Genomic DNA, 25,052 nt, shown 5'->3' on the forward strand with positions numbered 1-25,052 from the left:
CTAATAGGCTGGAGGAAATAGATGTTCGGAGGGAGGATGTCCTGGCAGTTTTGAATAAACTGAAGGTTGATAAGTCCCCTGGGCCTGATGAAATATATCCTAGGATTCTTTGGGAGGCAAGGGATGAGATTGCAGAGCCTTTGGCTTTGATCTTTGGGTCCTCGCTGGCCATGGGGATAGTCATGATGTGGAGAAGCCGGCGTTGGACTGGGGTAAGCACAGTAAGAAGTCTCACAACACCAGGTTAAAGTCCAACAGGTTTAACCTGTTGGACTTTAACCTGGTGTTGTGAGACTTCTTACACGGGGATAGTGCCAGAGGACTGGAGAATGGCGAATGTTGTTCCTCTGTTTAAGAAAGGGAATAGAAATGACCCTGGTAATTATAGACCGGTTAGTCTTACTTCTGTGGTTGGGAAATTGATGGAAAAGATCCTTAGGGATGGGATTTACGACCATTTAGAAAGATGCGGATTAATCCGGGATAGTCAGCACGGATTTGTGAAGGGCAAGTCGTGCCTCACAAATTTGATAGAATTTCTTGAGGAGGTAACTAAGTGTGTTGATGAAGGTAGGGCAGTTGATGTCATATACATGGATTTTAGTAAGGCGTTTGATAAGGTCCCCCATGGTCGGCTTATGATGAAAGTGAGGAGGTGTGGGACAGAGGGAAAGTTGGCCGATTGGATAGGTAACTGGCTGTTTGATCGAAGACAGAGGGTGGTGGTGGATGGAAAATTTTCGGATTGGAGGCAGGTTGCTAGCGGAGTGCCGCAGGGATCAGTGCTTGGTCCTCTGCTCTTTGTGATTTTTATTAATGACTTAGAGGAGGGGGCTGAAGGGTGGATCAGTAAATTTGCTGATGACCCCAAGATTGGTGGAGTAGTGGATGAGGTGGAGGGCTGTTGTAGGCTGCAAAGTGATACAGATAGGATGCAAAGCTGGGCTGAAAAATGGCAAATGGAGTTTAACCCTGATAAATGTGAGGTGATTCATTTTGGTAGGACTAATTTAAATGTGGATTACAGGGTCAAAGGTAGGGTTCTGAAGACTGTGGAGGAACAGAGAGATCCTGGGGTCCATATCCACAGATCTCTAAAGGTTGCCACTCAAGTGGATAGAGCTGTGAAGAAGGCCTATAGTGTGTTAGCTTTTATTAACAGGGGGTTGGAGTTTAAGAGCCGTGGGGTTATGCTGCAACTGTACAGGACCTTGGTGAGACCACATTTGGAATATTGTGTGCAGTTCTGGTCACCTCACTATAAGAAGGATGTGGAAGCGCTGGAAAGAGTGCAGAGGAGATTTACCAGGATGCTGCCTGGTTTGGAGGGTAGGTCTTATGAGGAAAGGTTGAGGGAGCTAGGGCTGTTCTCTCTGGAGTGGAGGAGGCTGAGGGGAGACTTAATAGAGGTTTATAAAATGATGAAGGGGATAGATAGAGTGAACGTTCAAAGACTATTTCCTCGGGTGGATGGAGCTATTACAAGGGGGCATAACTATAGGGTTCGTGGTGGGAGATATAGGAAGGATATCAGAGGTAGGTTCTTTACACAGAGAGTGGTTGGGGTGTGGAATGGACTGCCTGCAGTGATAGTGGAGTCAGACACTTCAGGAACATTTAAGTGGTTATTGGATAGGCACATAGAGCACACCAGGATGATAGGGAGTGGGATAGCTTGATCTTGGTTTCAGATAAAGCTCGGCACAACATCGTGGGCCGAAGGGCCTGTTCTGTGCTGTACTGTTCTATGTTCTAAGTATGTAATCCAAAATGTATGTTGTCTTTTTTGCAATTTTAATACAGAGGGTGGAGCTTTGGAGGAAAGAAAAAAGAGACGGCTTTTAATGAGGGTGCACTTTCTAATATATCCTAAAATAATTTACATGCAAATTGAATGAAGATCTCACAGAGAAGATTGATGTGTGAAGTGTACACTTCACCAGAGTAGCAATAGGAGAGCTGTCCCAGCAAAATAGAGACCTATGTGGTAACAATCATCTATCTGCCTGTGGCTTTGAGAATGATGATTACTCTCAATACCACTCACTCATTTTAAGCAACCATAGAGATTTAATACCCAGCGTCTTTTTCAGGCATTCATTCATCAGGTCACTGACATTTCTTGAGGAGAGTTGGGGTAAAGCATCCAGTTTTCCATGACAGCAAGGCAGCAGTGCACTCGGCCATCATGCTGTTGGCTTCCCAAAGTGCAATAAATGGCAAGTTCCTGCTGTCCTCAACCTTTCTTAATAGAACAATTTACTGATTGTCTGTGAACAGATGCTGAGAATTTTGCACATGGCAGTCAGATTTGCTGTAGGTTGCCATATTGTATTTTTGAACTTTGGAAGGAATTCTGACTTCCCTGAACTCTTCCAGAAACATATAGTCAAATAAACACATGGCTTATGACTTACTTAAGACATACCCTTCAGTACCATAGATGATGATCTACTAAAAGCTTCAACAACAACTGCTGAGAATTTCAACAATGAGATACATAGCTCTGCTAGATATGTTATTAAAAAGACTATCAAAAGGATGCTTTCACTCTTTGATGGATTAGGGAGGGTTTCTACAATATGCCTCACAGAATATTCTATATCGTTACAGCTTGCACAGCTTTGCCATTCAAAAGCATCTTGACCATGATAATTTTTGAGACCCCGAATGCTTTGGAGATAGAACTCATGGAGTAGAGCAGGCTTGTCCAATGCATGGCCAGAGGCTGGATGTGGCCTGCGAAGCCTTCCAGTGTAGTCTTCAGAGGCAGTCTTCAAAAAGCCTGTAAGTGGAGTGGAAGATTCTGAAAGAAACTTTTCCTTCAATCACAGGCCATTCCTTGACTGCATTTGCAGTAGAGAAGCAGTCTGTGATTAGAGTGTGCTCTTAAAAGAGAGGCATAGGTAGGGGGTAGAGTGGGAGAGAGGCTGGCTACTAGGATGGGTGGGGGAGGGAGAGGTTGCAAGGCCAGAAGAGGCTGGATGCATTGTTGAGGGACAGGTACAAGGGACAAGGGTTGGGTGGTGAAGGGACACACTGCCCAGAGGTGTGGGAGAGCGTGTCAGTGAGGGCGTGGGACAGAGAGAGAGAGAATGAGTGTGGGTGTGTGTGTGTGTGTGTGTCTGGCTCACTCATATTCTCAGGATTACTACTCGCTCTCATCCCCAGACATCCACACACAATCGCACCCACTCACAAAGTGGGTGAGGGCATGAGTGCATGAGCATCAAGATCTTGGGTGTCAGCCAGACAAACAGAATCTGTCCCTCTCACACTCTAATAATGATCTTTATTAATTACTCTTTTTAAAGATCTACTTATTGCTTTGACATTGCTTTGGAGGCTTTGGAGAGAGTACAGAGGAGGTTTACCAGGATGTTACCTGGTATGGAGGGGCTTAGTTATGAGGAGAGATTGGGTAAACTGGGGTTGTTCTCCCTGGAAAGACGGAGGATGAGGGGAGACTTAATAGAGGTGTATAAAATTATGAAAGGCATAGATAGGGTGAACAGTGGGAAGCTTTTCCCCAGGTCAGTGGTGACGTTCATGAGGGGTCATAGGTTCAAGGTGAAGGGGGGGAGGTTTAACACAGATATCAGACGGACATATTTTACACAGAGGGTGGTGGGGGCCTGGAATGCGCTGCCAGGCAAGGTGGTGGAGGCGGACACACTGGGAACGTTTAAGACTTATCTAGACAGCCATATGAACGGAGTGGGAATGGAGGGATACAAAAGAATGGTCTAGTTTGGACCAGGGAGCGGCGCGGGCTTGGAGGGCCGAAGGGCCTGTTCCTGTGCTGTATTGTTCTTTGTTCTTTATTTTTGTAAGCAAGTTGTTTCTTTTGTTCAGACCTAAACTTTTTGAAATTCATGTTTAATGTTGTGCCAAAAATGATCTTTCTGAAATTTGCTCATCAGCCCCTTGAATGAGAAAAAAGGATGAAAATGTGGCTTCCAAGTGAAGCAACCGGACCAGCCTGGAGCAGAGTATCATGAAGACTGTGGCTTAGGAAAGTCCTCACTCACAACCGTGAGCAGCATCAGAACTCAACTTTCCAATCAGTGTTCTTATCTGTTTAACACAGTTTAGCTTTGGTACAATTACGATACTCCTTGTTCCCAGACACATCTTTAATACGGCACCTACCCCAGATCATCACAACCTGGGGCTTGATTTTCATCCTCAAGCCATGGGGCATGGCGGGCCAGAGGGGTTGTTTGTGTATACATGCCTGGGCTTGGAGGGCATGAGGAGCCATAGAGAGTGTGTGGGGTCATATCTTTACATGGGTGTCATGAGGGACTATCTAGGTTGTTTGCGGGGTCTATCTTGGCATGAGGGACCATAAGAGTTGTTTGAGGGAATATACCTCAGAATGGGGGCCTGAGGAGGGTCTTTTGAACTTCCCTTTCAAAAGATTCCCTCATGTATGGTTTGTGACAACTCTTGGCCCAATGAAATGGTGGCACAACAGACCCAGGCTAACCCTCTGAACCAAGGGGTTGAATCCCACTAGGCAGCTCGAGGAATTTTAATTCAAGTAATTTTTTAAAATCTGGAATTAAAAGCTAATTTCAGTCTTTGTGACCATGACAACTATCATTTATTGTCATAAAACCCAGCTGGTTGACTAAAGTCCTATCAGGAAGGACATTCACCATTCTTGTTGAACCCCCATAATGGACTCCAAACCCACATACTGTCATCAGAAATGGCTGGATAAACCACTCAAATTCAAGCACAATTAGGGATGAGGAACAAATGCTGGCTGAGCATCAGATGCCAAAAAAGAGTAAAAAACAGGTGCCATGAACCATGACTTTTTAAAAAGCTGGCCCAACTCCATGAAAATTGCAGAGTACTAGGACATGCCCATCTCCACAATGGAGCTAGCCAGGTCGCGAGTGCAGGACGCTAGCTCATGACCTGGATACCCTTAAAAGAAACTCCCAAAAATCGGAAACCCCAGGAAGAGGGTCAGAATTCAGAATCATATCCGCCTACTCGCCTGCCATTTTTAGAGGGCTTTCAAGCCACCCCAACCCCAAGAATGTCATAGAAATCATAGAAATCATAGAAACCCTACAGTGCAGAAGGAGGCCATTCGGCCCATCGAGTCTGCACCGACCACAATCCCACCCAGGCCCTACCTCCACATATTTTACCTACTAATCCCTCTAACCGATGCATCCCAGGACTCTAAGGGGCAATTTATTTTTTTAACCTACCCAATCAACCTAACCTGCACATCTTTGGACTGTGGGAGGAAACCGGAGCATCCTTTAGGTTGCGCACAAATAGTGGGCAAAGCTATCATATTACAAATGCCCATTTTTGTGATAAACCAAACTGGATTAATCAAACCACACCAGGTGACTTAAATATATCATTTTTTTAATGAAGAATAAATAATTACTTTCTAAAACATTGGTCAATAGCACTTTTTCATGAAATATTTGAATATATGTAAATATGCAAATAAATTTGAACAGAAACTAATGCAATTTTGAGCACAATTTGTGACCGGACTGCCAACTGCACACATGGTGGAAGCCCTTTGACCCTACGTGATCATGTGAACCCCATAATGTGATTCAGTGTGGGTCAGATTTTGACTCTGTCAGGATTGGGTTTTGAGTGAGTTAAATAAGTGAGGACTAAATTGTTGCACTTTCCAGTATGTTTACAATCACCATGAAATAAGTACAATTTCCTTTAATATAAAGAACTCAAAAGTGAACTTACATCACATTCTATTCTTTCCTGACAACTTTGTTGATTGTTACAACAGCCTTCAGAGAAAATCAAGACTTTATGGTTCATTAAAATCTTCACATACTGATGTATTGCACAGACACCAGTATAGGTTTAGTATCAGTAGAGTTAGGATACAGTTTTAGTACCAGTAAAATTAGGATATAGGTTTTGTATCAGTAGAATTAGTGAAGTTTTGCATTTGTTCATTTTTCTGTTTCCAAGGAGAAAGCACAAGTTAAATGTTCAGTAAAATATTACAAGCCACAGTATTGCATTTGCTGCTGCTTATCTGTTTAATGAATCTATTCCATAGTTTATAGCCTAAGCTATGAACTCAGTGTTTTATAGATTTTCAAAATCTAGGAGATCATAAGATGGCTTGTGATACTTCTCACAAACTATAAACAGTCTAACCAGTACTATACATACAAAATCATACACATGTCCATAAAGAGACAGAACTCACATGGCAGAATCTTCTTTGGCTCTGAGAACATAATGACCTGGATTTTGCAAGTAGAATAATGATGAAACTGTCAGTTTATTATGGATCAAATTGAACAACTTTCAGTAAATGCACATGTGCAATTAAACATGGAGACAAGGAAGTTATTGTCCAAGTTAGCCAGTTCCTTCCAAAGAAGTTCCTCTACAATAGTATCTCACTAAGGGGCTCAGCATTCAAATACACCAAATGCTTTGGTAGCCTGATAGGTACCCACTAAACCCACCAGCAAATGTCGACACTTGTCCATTCAGGTATATTGAATTTTTAATGATCTGAGGCAGCTTAATTACCAAACAACTTCTTTAAAAATCAAGTGGGGATGTTTATTCCTTCAGACTTTAATCATCATTGAAGATTTTTAAAATATTTAAAATATGAATTTATTTTTTACTTTTCCTTTCCATCTCTTGTCTCCTTCTTACTTAACACCATCTTTCTTTTCCTCACTTTATTTTCTTTTTCACTATGATAAACATTGAATTAAATATTCTAACTTACATTTCCTTTCGTCTCTGAGGTGATCATTAAGAATCCTTCAATCTAATTAGTTAAGGAGATTTGCACAGGTCTCAGATTCCCTGTAGGGTATGCTGCACTGAAATGGATTCTGCGTCACCACAACTTCGAGTGATAAATCCTGTAGAAAGTTTGTGGGAAAACGTCATCATTCATTTAAAGTCCACTAAATAATGTGGGCCATAATGTTAAATAATGATGACTGAATGCCACATATAAACTGATACCTCTTAATGATGCTCGAAAAGAGTTGGTGCCTCAGCGATCTACTCCTGCTCGTGCTGGTAGCCTGAAGCAGCTCTCCCACCCCCCTGTTCCTGCAATCGCGGGGGCCTGCAGCCCATGATAAAGCCCCCGCCAACCCCCTGCCCCAGACCGATCGCAGACCCCACTTAGGGGATGGGGGGATCGGAAAGCCAGGGGGATTGGGGGTGGGGGGTGGTTGCGGGGTTGGCCAGTGATCGAGCTGGCCAATGACCAGGAAACCTGCAGTGCTGAGCTACTGCGCATGCACCGATCTCCGCTATGACAGATCGGTGCACGCACAGTGGCTTGCTCAGCACTGTGCTGGCCTCTCCAGCGGGAATAGACCCCACCCCATGATTTTTATCGTGATTCTTGCAAGGGTACTCTGCAGTGTTCAGAGTGTGGGAGATTCATTTTGAAAATCCCATAAGACCATAAGACATAGGAGCAGAACTAGGCCACTCGGCCCATCGAGTCTGCTCCACCATTCAATCAAGGTTGGTATTTATCTCATCCCCAATCCCCTTATTAATAAAGAACTATCTATGTCTGTCTTAAAGACACTCAATGACCTGGCCTCCACAGCCTTCTGTGGCAAAGAGTTCCACAGATTCACCACTCTGGCTGAAGAAATTCTCTGTTTTAAAGGATCGTCCCTTTAGCCTGAGGTTGTGCCCTCTGGTTCTAGTTTTTCCTGCTAGTGGAAACATCCTCTCCACATCCACTCTATCCAGGCCTCGCAGTATTCTGTAGGTTTCAATAAGATCTCCCCATATCCTTCTAAACTCCAACGAGTACAGACCCACAGTCCTCAACCATTCCTCATACAACAAGCTCTTCATTCCAGGGATCATTCCTGTGAACCTCCTCTGGACCCTTTCCAAGGCCAGCACATCCTTCCTTAGATATGGGATCCAAAACTGCTCACAATACTCCAAATGGTGTCTGACCAGAGCCTTATACAGCCTCAGAAGTACATCCCTGCTCTTGTACTCTAGCCCTCTCGACATGAATGCTAACATTGCATTTGCCTTCCTAACTGCTGACTGAGCCTACACGTTAACCTTAAGAGAATCTTGAACAATGACTCCCAAGTCCCTTTGTGTTTCTGATTTCCTCAGCATTTTCCCATTTAGAAAATAGTCTATGCCTCCATTCCTCCTTCCAAAGTGCATACGCTCACACTTTTCCACATTGTATTCCATCTGCCACTTCTTTGCCCACTCTCCTAACCTGTCCAAGTCCTTCTGCAGCCCCCCTGCTTCCTCAATACCACCTGTCCCTCTACATATCTTTGTATCATCTGCAAACTTAGCAACAGTGTCTTCAGTTCCTTCCTCCAAATCGTTAATGTATATTGTGAAAAGATAATGCATATTGTGAAAATCCCGCTAAACGAACCAGTGGGAGTTACTCCAGTTTTTACCCAAATTCAGCACTTGTAATTTTTTTGGGAGAATCCCGGCTGAGGAGTTTGTTAAAGTTGGAAAATGGAAAAATTGTCTGTATTTTGGAAACTGAAGAAATCTAGACAGCTATTAGCTTTTTAGAAAAATGATCTCTTTCTTCTTTTACCCATTTTCATTCCGGTACATCTTACTGTTGACAGACATCTACAACTCTGCCGTATCATCCCTGTTAGCAGATATAAATCCACAGCACACGTTTTATTTTTACTATGAGTACGATCAGAGTGTGGTTTATCTATGGCAGATCTTTCTGTCAACAGTTCTGAGAAAATATATTAGTGTCTGACTATGACCATTATTTTCACTAGAGTGAGCCATGCAGACAACCATGCCACTATCTATGTCTCATCAAGTTCACAACTGAGTATAACATAACACTCTGATTATTATTGTAACATGAGAACACTACCATCATCATAACCATCATCGGTGTCAAATAAAAATTCATTACTGAAAAAAAATGCTAACGTATTTCAGATTTTATTTTACACACATACACACTTTAGGTAAGTCCCTTATCTGACAAATGTGCAAGAGATGAGGGACTATCCCTAAGCAAAAGCAGCAGCAATGATGTAATATTGAAACCATTTAATCATGACCAACTGACCTGGGCCAGATCAGGTACCCTCTTAGTTCATTTTTTTAAATTCAAATGATGTCAGTACTAGTTCTAGATTTATCCATTGCAGTCTACTTTAATGTAAAAAGACAATTGCCTGCTTCTGCAATGTGCACCACAGCTATTTTGACATTCTCCTTTTGAGCTTTTTTTCGAGTAAAATTACCATTAGTCATTTTCTTTTGGAAAGCAACCTCATGTTTGATAGTCAGATAATGTCACAAGGAGAGCAAAATCTATTTATAAACCATAAAGCAAAATCCCCACTGATGCCATTCCTGCTGCTGATCCTATCTCTCTGAAGGCTCTCACTTGGATTCTCAGAAATCTAGCCCTGTTGTAGCATCTCAAGAGACTGGCTGATTACAGATGACCCTTATTCCTTAGCATAGCCTTGACACTTTGACAAAGCAAGCTGATCTTAATTGCTGCCTCTCTCACAACTACCAAGAGCTGCCTTTCGTAACGCTAATCCTGCTACCCTCTCTCAAGGGGTTGTTCTGAGTAGACTGCAATTATTGCTGCCTCTCTGCAAGCTGAAGCTCAGCCTCTCAGTGAAGGGAAGTGTGAGTTTATTCATTTTGCAGGTAAAAATAGAAAAGCAGAATTTTAAAAAAATGTGAAACAATGTTCAGAGGCAGTTGAGTTTACTTGTATAAGGAACACAGAAAACATCCTACTTTCTATGTAGTGAAATGAAGCATTCTACTTCATCTGTTTACTTTGAGGTATGAGGGATAACAGAATCCTTGTTTTACCCGAATCTGATCTGTGAAGAATGCTCACTTGTGCAAAGATTGATCCTTGTGAAACAGTCCCCCAGCAAAAATCTGTATTTATATGAGGAGGAGGTGGTGGGGATGGAGAGTGGGGGTGGGGTCATGAAGGAATTTCAAGTTGATTTCCTCTGTGCTCAAAATTAGAATTTGTGAGTGACTCAGTTGAGTTCAAGGATCAATGTGTAAATTCAAGTTCTAATCATACTTGATTAGATCTCAAGGGCAGAATTTTCTCAAAAAATCACTAAAAATTGGCGAGAAAACCAGCGTGATTTGCTGGCGCAAATCAGATCACAAGTTTACAACACTTAGCCATTTTGTGGGAAGGGGAGAATTTTGCACCAGTTCTGAGAGGGGCAGAGCCTAAACATGCCAGCAGGCCTGCTTCACCGACAAGTGAAATTGAGGAGCTCCCTCCCCCCCCCAACATAAATCGGGATTCCCCCCCCCCCATTGAAGGCATGTTTCTTCAACCCCCTCCCCAACATAGATTGCTGACATCGGAGCACTGTGGCCCTCCCATAGGGCTCCCTTCTTGCCCCCCATTTTTTCCCCCTTCCTGCCCCCTCAGCCCTCCCCTTCATGCCCCCTCCTCATGACCCTCTTCCTGCCCCCTCAGTCCCACCCCCTTGCACCGTGACAGTCCCCATCTGGAAGTACCAACCTGGCAGTGCCACCTGACACTCTAGCAGTGTCCACCTGGCACATCCCTGACCACTCAGGGGCTTCAATGGAAAAGGAGGACTGATGTTTTCAATTGTCTCCAGTACAAAGAATGAAGAAAATTACAGCACAGGAACAGACCCTTTGGCCCTCCAAGCCTGCACCGACCATGCTGCCCAACTTAACGAAAACCCCCTACCCTTCCGGGGACCATATCCCTCTATTCCCATCCTATTCATGTACTTGTTAAGACACCCCTTAAAAGTCACTACCGTATCCGCTTCCACTACCTCCCCCGGCAACAAGTTCCAGGCACTCACTACTCTGTGTAAAAAATCTGCCTCGTACAACTCCTTTAAACCTTGCCCTTCGCACCTTAAACTCTAGTAATTGACTCTTCCACCCTGGGAAAAAGTTTCTGACTATCCACTCTGTCCATGCCTCTCATAATCTTGTAGACTTCTATCAGGTCGCCCCTCAACCTCCGTCGCTCCAGTGAGAACAAACCAAGTTTCTCCAACCTCTCCTCATAGCTAATGCCCTCCATACCAGGCAACATCCTGATAAATCTTTTCTGTACCCTCTCCAAAGCCTCCACATCCTTCTGGTAGTGTGGCGACCAGAATCAAGGAAAATATATAAACTCTTTTAACTTTATATAATTTTAATTTCAGTGATTTGTAAACATGCTAGAAAATAATTATTCATAAAGTATATAATTTAACTACAAAATGTGATGATTGCTTTTACAATATGATCATTAAGTAGGCTAAGTCTATGGAAAAATATATTAATCAAAACACAATTTGGTAGACATTAATCATAACTTTTCTATTTTGTTTATTTTACATTTAATTTTACCAGCATCTGGAATATTTCGGTCAACAATGGCAAAAGAGAGCCTAGTTTGTGCTTCAAATTCACAAAGAAAATATGAAAAAGTTTCAGAAGGAGGTAGATATTGGGGAAAGGGTGATAGAGATGCTCGTTTAGAGAAGTGCAATTAAAGGTGAGGGCTTCAGTATGATGCACAGGTGTCTCTGCTGAATCAGAATAAACATTGTGTTTAATGAGATCACAACAAGATGAAGGCAATGTCCAGGGTTTCAGAAAAAAAGAGACCTATACCTGAAGGGGTCCCGGCCAGAGCAGGGACTCTTATACCTCTCCCAGGAGGCGGAGTCCGACTGGGATGTGCCACAACACTACAATACAAAGGTGTAACAATCCCACCCTAACCCAACAGCAACAATAGCACAATCCAACAGTAACATATGTACATCCTTGTAGTCCTGGCCAGCCCCTGGCTCAGCACTATCCAGTGGGAACCAACGATGGTTCACCACAATACCCAAAAAGGAGATGAGATCATACTGGGCAAGAGTCAAAGCAAATCAATGTGAAATCAGGATCCAAGCATATGTATGTCAGACTACAGATAGTCCAGTACAGTTCTATGTTGGCTCGAACTGTCATTAGTTAGGATATGTGAGAGAAAGTTTTGCCAAAATGGATGACATCCTACCCTGCTGATGATGTGTTACTGCTAAGGTACTGGATGCTAAATCAAAACATATACTAAAATATTCAGTACACAACACGGGGCAATTCTTTTCATTTAAATTACATGTTTTCTCCGATAGTACATAGAATTATGTGCATGATCTCAATTTATTTCAGTACAACTAAGTTCACAATTTTCTGTGAACGTTTCTGGTTTTTCTTTGTATATTTACTTCCTCTATGCTTTAGCACTTTAATCACTCGGCACAGAATAAGATGTGATTAGAAATCACAATGTGTATGAATGCACTGATGTATTCATGCAAGAGTTTTTTATCTATTACTTGAGCAAGGATTTTAATCTGTTAACTTTATCACACAGTAAGTTTGTTTGCCAATTGTGACCAATATAAAAAGGATTGATTTTTAAAATGGTAAGTGAAAATAAAATTCAAGCTTATGCTTCTCTTTTAAGCTTTGATTTCATGGATTACGTGCAACTGCATTTTTCATAGCATTTGAGTGATGAACCATGGTTATGTGGTCCAGTTGTACTGGTATTGAATGAGAGCAAACAGAGTTTTGTGCATGTGTAGTCAGTCCCTACAGAGGGCTGGTTTCCAGCCTGGGCTGCCAGAGAAATTACCAACAATTTAAGAGTTGACAGAAAACATAGAACATAGAACAGTACAGCACAGAACAGGCCCTTCGGCCCACGATGTTGTGCCGAGCTTTGTCTGAAACCCAGATCAAGCTATTTCCTCCCTATCATCCCGAAGTACTCCATGTGCCTATCCAATAGCTTCTTAAATGTTACTAAAGTTTCTGACTCCACTATCACTGCAGGCAGTCCATTCCACACCCTAACCACCCTCTGAGTAAAAAACCTACCTCTGATATCCTTCCTATATCTCCCACCATGAACCCTATAGTTATGCCCCCTTGTAATAGCTCCATCCACCCGAGGAAATAGTCTTTGAACGTTCACTCTATCTATCCCCCTCATCATCTTATAAACCTCTATTAAGTCTCCTCTCAACCTCCTCCGCTCCAAAGAGAAAAGCCCAAGTTCCCTCAACCTTTCCTCATAAGACCTACCCTCCAAACCAGGCAGCATCCTGGTAAATCTCCTCTGCACTCTTTCCAGTGTCTCTACATCTTTCTTATAGTGAGGTGACCAGAACTGCATGCAATATTCCAAATGTGGTCTCACCAAGGTCCTGTACAGTTGCAGCATAACCCCACGGCTCTTAAACTCCAACCCCCTGTTAATGAACGCCAACACACTATAGGCCTTCTTCACGGCTCTATCCACTTGAGTGGCCAGCTCTTTTCTGTCATCAGGGATTAGTGGCAATCCACTTCAGGGTTTTTCAAATATTAAAATGAAAGTTTAAAATCTTATGGCAATGACTGAAGTCATATTGCAGCCAATTGCAAGTGACCACCCTTTCGGTGACAGCATCTCATTCCTGTGAAGGAATGTTTGATGTCAGTGTTGTACTAAGTGCTGCACTAACATTAAGCCTACATTATAACTTGGGCTTAGATGTTGTTCTATTTTTAATAATCATAATAATTCACATATCAATTGGTTACCTCTGAGAACAAGGTAAAATTGGATTGTGACATCTTCTGCAGCCTACCATGGTTAGCTTTGAATTGATTGACAGTTTCTAAGGAATTTGCAGAAATATTGACATGTTGTGCAATATTTGGGCAGAAGGTCTTAAAATTACTAATGATTACAGATAGCAGTGGTTGAAGGATGATCTCACTTTATTGCCCTCCAATGGGGTACCCTTAAACACTCGGGGTTACATTTTGTCATGAGGCTACGTCCCATTGTTTTTAAATATATGCTTTTTTAACTTTCAACAGATTGAATATTTTGCAATTTAAAATGAGTTAGAATTAAACTGCACCTTCCAAGATGAAGGTGAAAAAGCAAACAAATCACCCTCATGGAGTGTGAAGGGAGAGGCATTTCCTATCATTCAAAAGTCCATTGAAACTGATCACTGTATAAGGAAGAGACATTAAAATGCAAAGTACAGAATATTGAAGCAATGGCTGCCACAGACAGATCCACTAAAACCCCACGATGGATGAAATATAACAGGTCAGGCTGCAGCTACTGCAGAGAGATTGTAAGAAAGTTTTCAGTAGAGGAAGCATCCTGAAAGGCTGTGCACTTTCCGGCTCTCTCTTTTGGAACAAATGTATGAATCAATACAGAAAACAACTTTACTAGAAATTTAACAGAAAAACAAGATCTGCCATAATTGCATCATTTACATCTGACCACATCCAAGAAATCAGCTAATCCAAATCAGTCTCAAAGGTTAAAAATCTATTCCTCCAGGACAATTAAAGACAATGGCTGGGATTCTCCCCCAAAAAAACTAAGTGTCCAACAGGTGGGAAAAGGAGAGAATTTCCCACCTGTTTTTTGGGAGTACTTAGTTTCACGAATCTCCAGCAATCTGTGCATCACAGAATTCCTCAGAGACAATCACACCGGTAATGGGGGGATGGGGCTTCATCCCGCTGGAGAGGCCGGCAGCATTGTGCTGAGCGGGCCACTGTGCATGGCCGATCTGTCAGTGGGGAGATTGGAGCACGTGTACAGCCCCCCCCCCCCCCCCCCCCCGCCCCCACCTCCCCCCCCCCGCCCCCCGCCACTGATCGCCAGCCTCCCAATCGCTGACACTCCTGATCCCCCCCCACCCCAATCGTCAGCCTCCCAATCACTGGCCTACCAGACTCCCCCCACCCTCCAGGCAAGCCCCATTCACCAGCCCTGACATTCCAACTCCCCATGGCCAGTCCCAATCTCTGCCCCACATGTGCAGCCCGATCCCCCCCCATGTCCAGCCTGAGCCCCCCACTCCCATATGCACATGTGCAGCCCTGATCCCCCCCACCATGGCCAGCCCCAATCACCTCTTCCCTCCCAAACCCACGAATTCCATTGCAGAGTGCACAGCGGGGTTCCCCCCACCACCGATTGGCCCCCGAGTACGCCTCTGGTCCTGCCCCCATGGCACTGCTCAGTGCAGTGCCAGGCTGGCAGTACCAGGTGGTCACTGCCCAAGGGGCACCCCCTGCCCCTGATTTCCCAGGAGGACCTCAATGGCCCCTGTCCCCACCAGTAAGGTGAGCACGCCTGGTCTCCATTGGTAGAGAGCCATGCCTAGTCTCCATTGGTGGGGAGCAGATGTAAACCCTGCTGTTGAGAACCTCTCCTAGCGGTGGTGGGGCCGGGGGGATGGGGGGATGGAGCTGTGGGGGTGTGGGGGTTGGGAGAGACACTAGCGGACCCGGAGACTACCATCCCGGGCTCATTAGTCACATGAAAATGCCAGTTTCTATATGGTAATCAGCACCATGCCAATTTCCAGCACAAGGCTGATGACATGGAAAAAAAGGGCCTGGGAGACTCACAATGGGCTGGACGCCAGTCACGAGTCCCGCTGATGTTTTCCGGCCTGCTGTGCTACTGGAGCAGCGCTGTGGGCTGGGAGAATCCCAGCCAACTTAACTGTATGTTATTTTAACCTTTCTTCTATTGGATTCTAAATTTGTTTAGTTTGATCCCTATGTGTACATGATACATCGCATTTTTATTTTTTCCTTGAGTTTACAGATTAATAAATTTGCTCTTTCCTTGACCAAATAAAATGTTGTTTGAATGGATCCTTGTTGCTCACTACTTAAATAGTTAAATACATTCTGATTCGAAAAAGGCATATCCTCATGGAAAAAAAACTTAAATCATTGTTTTGACCTTTGAATAGAGGGGAGCCAATTCAGTCTTTCTCACCTGGTTGCAACAATTTCCACAGGAATTTTTCCTGATCATTCATCATAACATAGAAAATAGCAGCAGCAGCAGCAGCAGCCCATTTGGCTCTTCGAGCCTGCTCTGCCATTCATTATGATCATGGCTGATCATCCAACTCAACAGCCTGATCTTACCATCCCTTTTGCCCCAAGAGCTATATCTAACTCCTTGAAAACATACAATGTTTTGGCCTTAACTGCTTTCTGTGGTAGAAAATTCCACAGGCTTACCACTCTCTGGGTGAAGACATTTCTCCTCATCTCAGTCCTAAAAGGTTTACCCCATATCCCGAGACAATAATCCCTATTTCTGGACACCCTCACCATAGGGAACTTCTCTCCTGCATCGACCCTGTCTGATAGTCCTTTTAGAATTTTCTAGATTTCTATGAGTCTCCCTCATTGAGACTGGCGTACATTGGTCTAGTCCTGGGAAGAGAAATTGTGATGCCTGCCTGATGCGATTTGACAGGAAAGCTCTGGTCACCGGTTAAGAGGAAGGAAATCTGGTCTCCCACTCGTGAAGCTGAGTGCCAATTCTGAATTAAATGGTGAAGGTCAGAGCAATTTGGGAGGGTGGGGTGGATGGTGCTGGTGGTAGAAGGTCAGTAAGCTGCAATTAGAACATTGCTTCATCAGCATAGGAGGAATTGTTATGCTTATCAAAGTCACAAAAACTATTTCAGAAAGCACGCAGTGCTTCAACATCCTCCAGCAACTGCTTTAAGAAATACTGGATGGTTATGTTCTGCAATATTTTAATAGTCAGAGCTCACATAATACCTGCGACATGTCCACACCCACCAAAATCTCACAGGTCCTGTACACAGCAACAAAAATAGTAAGCACCACTCAGTGAATTCTGTATGATGATGGTGTTACATGCACACAGCTTCTGTTTGTTTTTTCCTAACAATTGATTGTAATAATCGATATGGGTCGAGAGCACTCAGTTTCCCTACCTCAAGCAATTTTTCTGGATTTGCAACATTAAATTCCTTTCAAGCACATATTGGTTCTGTTTTAATTTCAGTTTTCCCTGTTTTCTTTTAGCTGATTGTGATTTTATCAGACTTTGAGTGAGGATCAATGCAGAAATGTCTTACCCAAATTGCTTCTTGCCCCAGCTACTGAAGTATGAAGAGGTGTGGACAGTTCCTGAGTGCTGCTCACTTTGAAACCTGAGGTAACGACATTATAACTCATTGAAGTGGTGGTGGCAGCTGACGATGCTTGTGTGTCTGATCCCTGAGGTGTTGACACATCCTGTAGCTCATTAGAAGGAGTTGGACCCATGATTCTGACACTGGAGCTGTTATCTGGGAAGTCAATGATACTATCATTCTCTCTTTGGTTCAGAGTTTGACTGGTGCTCGAGGTACTATATACTTCAGTGGTTACAATACTTTGGTTGTCAGATGCATTGGTACTGGAAGTGATGTCATAGTCCATTGTTATAACTGTACCCAAAGTCTCTCCATTAGATGAATTGGTGCTGAAAATAGTTTCAGGATCAGGCACTGAAGCAGAGCTCAAAGAGTCTGTTCCGCTTGTTTGATTTGCGATTGTAGTTTCACCATCAGTTAACATTGTTAGGATACCTTTAATGAAAGAAAAATAATTAGCTTGTTATCTATTGAAATAGCTCTTCAGACCTACAATTCCAGTTCAATACAATTGACATAAACCAACTATCTACTACATACATGCATCTTGTGTTTTATTTAGTCGTTCATGGGATGTGGGCATTGCTGGCTGGGCCACCATTTATTGCTCATCCCTAATTGCTGTTGGTCATTTCAGACCATGTTAAAGAGTCAACCACATTACAGTGGGTCTGGAGTCACATGTTGGCCAGACCAAGTAAAGGTGACAGATTTCCTTCCCTGAAGGACATTAGTGAATTAGATGGGTTTTTACGACAATTGACAACAGTTTAATGGTCATCATTAGACTTGTAATTCCAGATTTTTTATTGAATTCAAATTTCACCAACTCCCATGGTGGCATTCGAACCCGGGTCCTCAGAGCGTTAGCTTGGGTCTCTGGATTACTAGTCCTGTGACAATGCCACTACCCACCGCATCCCTAATGGAACTTTTCAAGCTTGTCACACCTGCCTCCAGAAAAAAGTGCCCTGTCAGACCTACTTTTAGCTCTGGTGGAAAGGGGGTGCAGGTGCAGGTGGAGTCGAGCCTGCCGCCAAGGGACACAGATCGGAGGGAGCCACAGGGACTGCTGAGTGTCAAAGTGGACTATTTAAAGGGCTGGCCTCACTTCTCTGGGATTTCATCCCAGTTTTTAAAAAAAATATTAGGCCCTCTAACCTTCACCCTTCATACCCCTGTAACATCCCAACCACTACTCATACCCCATCCATGCCAATTCATGCTCCTCACCAATCCTGTGGCCCCTTATAACCTCCATACACACTTAATGTCAACCCATGTCCTACCAACCATCTCCATTACCCCTTATGGTCCCATGCCAGCTTAATACAAGTTATTCTCCCAACCCACCCATATGGATCTTGATATCCCCATTCCAACCTAATGCCAACCACCCTTTGTATTTATACCCTCCATGCTAACACCCCCAATAGCCACCATGGGAAGACCTCAGGGGCTCTGTTGAGCTAAAATAAAGGTCCAAGTAATGATTATATCCTTTAATATATTCATAAACCCACATCAAAGACAGCTAATCCTTTAATAAACCCTTTGAGCTGCCAATCATACTGTGAACGTACTACCTCCTTGATGGGACAATTGTAGGTTGTGGAAGCAGCCATTAATAATAATATAATGATAGCCCTTGGTGTAACATCAACAAACAGCTATTGTAACAGCTACAAACATTTGTTTTCAACTTTCATTGACAGGGGCCAGCTTTTTATTATTTTAAAGGGTTGGGGGTTCAAATAACTTCACAATTTGACAGCTCTACTGACCTTCTATGTCATTTATGAGACTTCACATTCGTCCCATAAAATCATAATTTCCACACTGGGAGTTAAGGTCCTTATTGCAGCAAAGGTGACGTCTGTTGTTACTCCACACTAAGTTCAATTGGTCCTGCTGAGTTTGGGATTCCTTCATATCTGAGTCACACCAGATCTCTTAACCTCTTAGAAAAAATGGGATTTGTCCGAAGTGGGGCTTTGACCTGTTTCCAGGTCCCGCCCACCATTTTCAAAGGTCTGCATTCTAGGCACCCACCACTCTGCATGAAAAACGTCCCTTGCATATCCCCCTTTAACTTTTCCCCTCTCACCTTGAACCTGTGCCCTCTTGTAATTGACACTTCCATCCTTGGAAAAAGCCTTTGACTATCCACCCTGTCTATGTCTCTTATAATTTTATAGACATTTATCAGGTCCCCCTTCAGCCTCAGGCTTTCCAGTGAAAACAATCCTAGTTTATTAAACCTCCCCTCATAGTTGACACCCTCGAGACTAGGCAACATATTGGTGAACCTTCTTTGCACTCTGTCCAAAGCTTCCACATCCTTCTGGTAGTGTAGCGACCAGAACTGCACGCAATACTCCAAATGCAGCCTAATCAAGGTTTTATATAACTGCAACATGATTTTCCAACTCTTGAACTCAATGCCCCGTCTGATGAAGGCAAGCATGCCATATGCTTTTTTAATCATCTTGGCCACCTGTGTTGCCACTTTTAGGGAACTGTAGACCTACATGCCCAGATCCCTCTGAATGTTAATGTTCCTAAGGGTTCTGCCATTTATAGTATAATTCACGCCTAAATTTGATCCTCCTAAATGCATCACCTCACATTTGTCTGGATTAAACTCCATCTGCCATTTCTGTGCCCAAATCTCCAATCTATCTATACCCTGTTATATCCTCTGACAATCCCCGGCACTTCGAGCAATCCCACCAATCTTCATGTCTTCCGCAAACTTACTAATCAGATCCCCCAAATTTTACTCCAGATCATTTATATATACTACAAACAACAGAGGTCCCAGCAATGATCCCTGCAGAACACCACTAGCGACAGATCTCCCTTCTGAAAATCACTCTTCCACCGCTACTCTCTGTCTTTCATAACCAAACCAGTTCTGTATCCATCTAGCCAGCCCACCTGAATCCCATGTGATTTTAGTTTTTCTACCAGTCTGCCATGTGGGATCTTGTCAAATGCCTTACAAAAGTCCATATAAACTACACACACAGCCCTTCCCTCATCAATTATCTTTGTCGCCTCTTAAAAAAACCTCAATCAAGTTGGTGAGACATGACCTTGTCCGTACAAACCATGCTGCCTGTCACTAACTAGTCCATTAGTTAGTCAACTATTTTTGATTTTGGCATTACCATTCATAGAAACCATTCATAGAATCCCGACAATGCAGAAGGAGGCCATTTGGCCCATCGGGTCTGCACCGACCACAACCCCACGCATCCTGCTAATCCCTCTGACACCAGGGTCAATTTAGCATGGCCAATCAGCCTAACCCACACATCTTTAGATGCACATCTTAGTATGAGCATAAGGTGTTTCACTCCAGATGTGATTCTATTGATCCACTCGGAAGTTTTTATTAAAACAATCCTTATTTAACAATACAGTTTAACTATAACAAAAAGAACGAGCATAACTTTTAAAGTTTTTTAAAGTTTATTTTTTAGTCACAAGTAGGCTTACGTTAACACTGCAATGAAGTTACAGGTATAATTCTTAACTGCTAGCTATCTCTATTAGTTCCAATTTAAGCAAAGTAAACTCCTCTTCAGAATCAGTTAGCAAAAACAGACAGGCTTGCGTGAGTTGCCAGTCCTCAAGCCTTTTAACACCTCTGGGCAGAGATACAGAAATACAGCTGCTTTCTGACTCTCAGATTGCAATCTCCAGACAAAGACCTGTCTTCACACAGCAGAACTCCAAAGAGAGAGGGGGAGAAAACACCTCTTACTCTTTTCAGATCTCTGGAGACTGATTTTCTAGCAGGCCCCAGACTTCTATTTCCAGAGAGAGGGAGAAAGAAAGAGCTGCCATTCCTTTCAAATTCAAACAGCAACTGCCTGCTTGTTCTCTCTGTAAGCTTAGCTCCACACATTCACATATTCTCTTCTTGTCAATCAACCTAATTAAACCCTACTCTGAAACCCCAGCCAAAAACCCTAAAAATAACAAAAATAAATTAGCTCAGCTTAAAACAAATTAACTTAGAGCAATTATTCTTCTGCATGCTCAGCATGTGGGCTGTCAGTTGCAGACAAATCAGCACCGTTTAAACAGAGTTGAATCTTAACATCTCCTTCACAAGAAACATGACACAAAAAAGTTAAAAGTTTATTTATTAGTCACAAGTAGGCTTACATTAACACTGCAATGAAGTTACTGTGAAAATCCCCTCATCACCACACTCCGGCACCTGTTCAGGTACACTGAGGGAGAATTTAGCATAGCCAATGCACCGAACCAGCACATGTTTCGGACTGTGGGAGGAAACCGGAGCACCCGGAGGAAACCCGCACAGACACGGGGAAAACATGCAGACTCTGCACAGTGACCCAAGCCAGAAATCAAACCTAGATCCCTGGCGCTATGAGGCAGCAGTGCTAACCACTGTGCCACCGAGCTGCCCAAATGCACTTATTAAAGGCATTGTATCGTCTCAGTCTATTTAAATAATATTCTGATTTTTTATTCTTCCTAACAAAGTTAAAAAATCTCAAGTTTTCTCCCATTATACACGATCTGCCAAATTTTTGTCCCCTCACTTAACCTATCTATATCCCTTTGCAGACTCTCCTAACAACTTGCTTTCCTAACTATCTTCGTATCATCAGCAAATTTGGCTACATAATACTTGGTCCCTTCAACCAAGACATGAATATAGATTGTAAATAGTTGAGGCCCCAGCACTGATTCCTGATGCACATTACTAGTTACAGTTTGCCAACTTGAAAATGACCCATTTATTCTGACTCTCTGGTTAGTCAACCAGTCCTCTATCCATGCTAATTTACCACCCCCAACACCATGAGCACTTATCTCAAGTCGTATCTTAAATATGGCGTCTTAACAAATGCCTTTTGGAAATCCAAATACACTACATTTACTGGTTCCCCTTTATCCACACTGCTTGTTGCGCCCTCAAAGAACTAACAAATTAAACATGATTTCCCTTTCAAAACCTAGGAAATTTTGAACGATTTAATGCATCCGTTATTTCTACAAATATTTAACATTAAGCATCAATTACTTGTATCCTCATGGGTCAATCCCAAGCTGAGATTGATTCTGTCTTTCCACAATATGTACATGCACAGTTTACAGAAGGAGCCACAGGAGAGAGACAGGATTATTGCCTGATTTATTTCTACTCACTCCTCATCCTCATCTTAAAATGCCTTGGAATCTGCAGATGGAGTGACTGTGGAACTCCTGCTTTCCTCTGCACCACATTCTTCCCTTACCCCCACCCTTCACCCTAGCTCCCACCACCCCCCACCTCTCTCTTATACTTTTGTGATTTCAGAGAGCTAAGAATTGCCTCCTTGTCAGCCACTGTAGCCTTAAGGCGAAAGGCGAGGGAAACACTAGACCTTGGAATAGGAAGCATGATCACTTGACCTTACACTTGCAACCAGCAGCTCAGACACTGACATGGCACTTGCCTTAGAGGTGAGTAGAGAGTTGGGATCGGTCACTGGGCATGAGTGGACTGCGGTCAGACCAGGGAGTTAAGTTAACTTATGCATAAGCTTCCTGGATGGTGAGATCACAGAAGAACTCTGCAGCAGATTCAGGTGAGGATCTCACTGGAACAAAAGGCACGGCGGCACGGTAGCACAGTGGTTAGCACTGCTGCTTCACAGCTCCAGGGTTCCGGGTTCGATTCCCGGCTCGGGTCACTGTCTGTGTGGAGTTTGCACATTCTCCTCGTGTCTGCGTGGGTTTCCTCCGGGTGCTCTGGTTTCCTCCCACAGTCCAAAGATGTGCGGGTTAGGTTGATTGGCCAGGTTAAAAATTGCCCCTTAGAGTCCTGGGATGTGTAGGTTAGAGGGATTAGCGGGTAGGGCCTGGGTAGGATTGTGGTCGGTGCAGACTCGATGGGCCGAATGGCCTCCTTCTGCACTGTAGGGTTTCTATGAATTCTATCAAAATACAGGAAAACACTGATGCTTTGGCAAGCCTGCTAGACAGCATCCTGTCACTGTTAGAGAGCATGAAGAGTCTGACTCCAATATGGACAGAGCTTGGAGCACATTCTTTCTACTTTGGAAATGATGGACAGCATTACCAGACTAAGCCATGTCTGCTGCCATTGTCTCAGCTTCTATTACAGCAAAACCAAACCCTTCTGAGATCTCTGCTGAAGTGAAAGCTCAGATAGAGGTCATAGATCCTTAGTTGCTGGTATGCAGGCTCAGATGTCATGGCGATGGGTACCAGTTCTCAATGGAGCATGCAGGCTCTCATAGCAGTACTATCCTGCAAAAGATTACTAGGATTGCTAAAATGTTGCCCCTGGGGAGTGACAGTGGTTGTTTTTTTTATTAGTGTCACAAGTAAGCTTACATTAACACTGCAATGAAGTGACTGTGAAAATCCCCTAGTCGCCACACTTGGGCGCCTGTTTAGATACACTGAGGGAGAATTTAGCATGGCCAATCCACCTAGTCAGCACGGCTTTCGGATTGTGGGAGGAGACTGGAGCATCTGAAAGAAACCCACGCAGGTGTGGGGAGAACATGCAGACTCCACACAGGCAGTGACCCAAGTCAGGAATCGAATCCAGGTTCCTGGCGCTGTGAGGCAGCAGTGTTAACCACTGTGTCACCAGTCTGTGGTCTCTTTCAGGATGACAGCATTTATGCTCCCATCACTGTTTCTCTGCCAGTGCCCTTGATGTTGCCTCTCAGCCAGCCAGCACTGACTTCTGCCATCCATGTCAAAGGAGGTCAGAGCCGCTCGAGAGCATCCTGTAAGGCCAGGCAAGGACTTCTGCAAGACAGGCAAGTAAGAGATTTTACAAGGATAATTAGTTCTGGGTTTTCTCATATAGGGGTGGCACAGTGGTTAGCACTGCTGCTTCACAGCGCCAGAGACCCAGGTTCAGTTCTCGGCTTGCGTCACTGTCTGTGTTGAGTTTGCACCTTCTCCCTGTGTCTACGTAGGTTACCTCCTACGGTCCAAAGATGTGTGGATTAGGTGGATTGGCCATGCTAAATTGCCCCTTAGTGTCAAGGGACTAGATGCACGGGGTTATGGGGCTAGGGTAGGGCCTGGGTCGGTGCAGACTCGATGGGCCAAATGGCCAAATGGCCTCCTTCTGCACTGTAGGATTCTATGATTCTATGATATTCTATGATATAATTGATGCATTGTTGGGTAAAGTTGTGTGAAGGTGATTAGTAGTGAACTTTATTGAGTGATGTTCGCCAAGAGGACATTGTCATGGCGAGTCTGAAATGAATGCCCTGTTAGAAAATGCTGAGTCCATGTTGCGGATGGGGAACTTCTCTTCAACGGAGGTGAAACAGAAACAGAAAATAGGAGCAGGAGGAGGCAATTCGGCCCTTCGAGCCTGCTCTGTCATTCATTATGATCATAGCTGATCATCCAACTCAATAGCCTGCCCCTATATCTAACTGCGTCTCGAAAACATACTGGCCGTTTATGCCGGCAGGATTTTTCCATCCCACTGCAGTGAACAGAGATTTGGATGGATGCCAAATTCTCCGACTTCGCTGCATCGGGACCATGGCATGAACACCCGGTAAGATCGCGCCCACAATGTTTTGGCTTGAACTACTTTCTGTGCTAATGAAGTTCATAGGCTGACCACTCTCTGCATGAAGAAATTTCTTCTCATCTCTGTCCGAAACCGTCTACCTCGTATTCTGAGACAGTGAGCCCTGATTCTGGACACCCCAACCATCGGGAACATCCTTCTTGCATCTACCCTGTCTGGTCCTGTTAGAATGTTATAGGTTTCTATGAGGTCTGCCCTCATTCTTCTGAACTCCAGCATATACAATGCTAACCGACTCAATCTCTCCTCATGCGTCAGTCCTGCCATCCCAGGGATCAGTCCGGTAAACTTTCTCTGCACTGCCTCGAGAGCAAGAACATCCTTCCTCAAATAAAGAGACCAAAACG

The 25,052-nt window shown here is 43.7% G+C and overlaps 1 protein-coding gene across 2 annotated transcripts in view; it reads right to left on the minus strand.

Annotated features, from left to right (window-relative positions):
- LOC144491796 (uncharacterized) overlaps nucleotides 1-25,052 on the minus strand; it is a 287,453-nt gene that overhangs the window by 245,098 nt on the left and 17,303 nt on the right. For both annotated transcript variants that reach the window (XM_078210123.1, XM_078210181.1), the window contains exon 2: nucleotides 17,022-17,516. In XM_078210123.1, coding sequence (XP_078066249.1) covers nucleotides 17,022-17,516 — 495 coding nt within the window. The remainder of the gene's footprint in view (nucleotides 1-17,021; nucleotides 17,517-25,052) is intronic.

Source organism: Mustelus asterias, chromosome 1 (assembly GCF_964213995.1).
Source record: "Mustelus asterias chromosome 1, sMusAst1.hap1.1, whole genome shotgun sequence".
Classification (NCBI taxonomy): domain Eukaryota; kingdom Metazoa; phylum Chordata; class Chondrichthyes; order Carcharhiniformes; family Triakidae; genus Mustelus; species Mustelus asterias.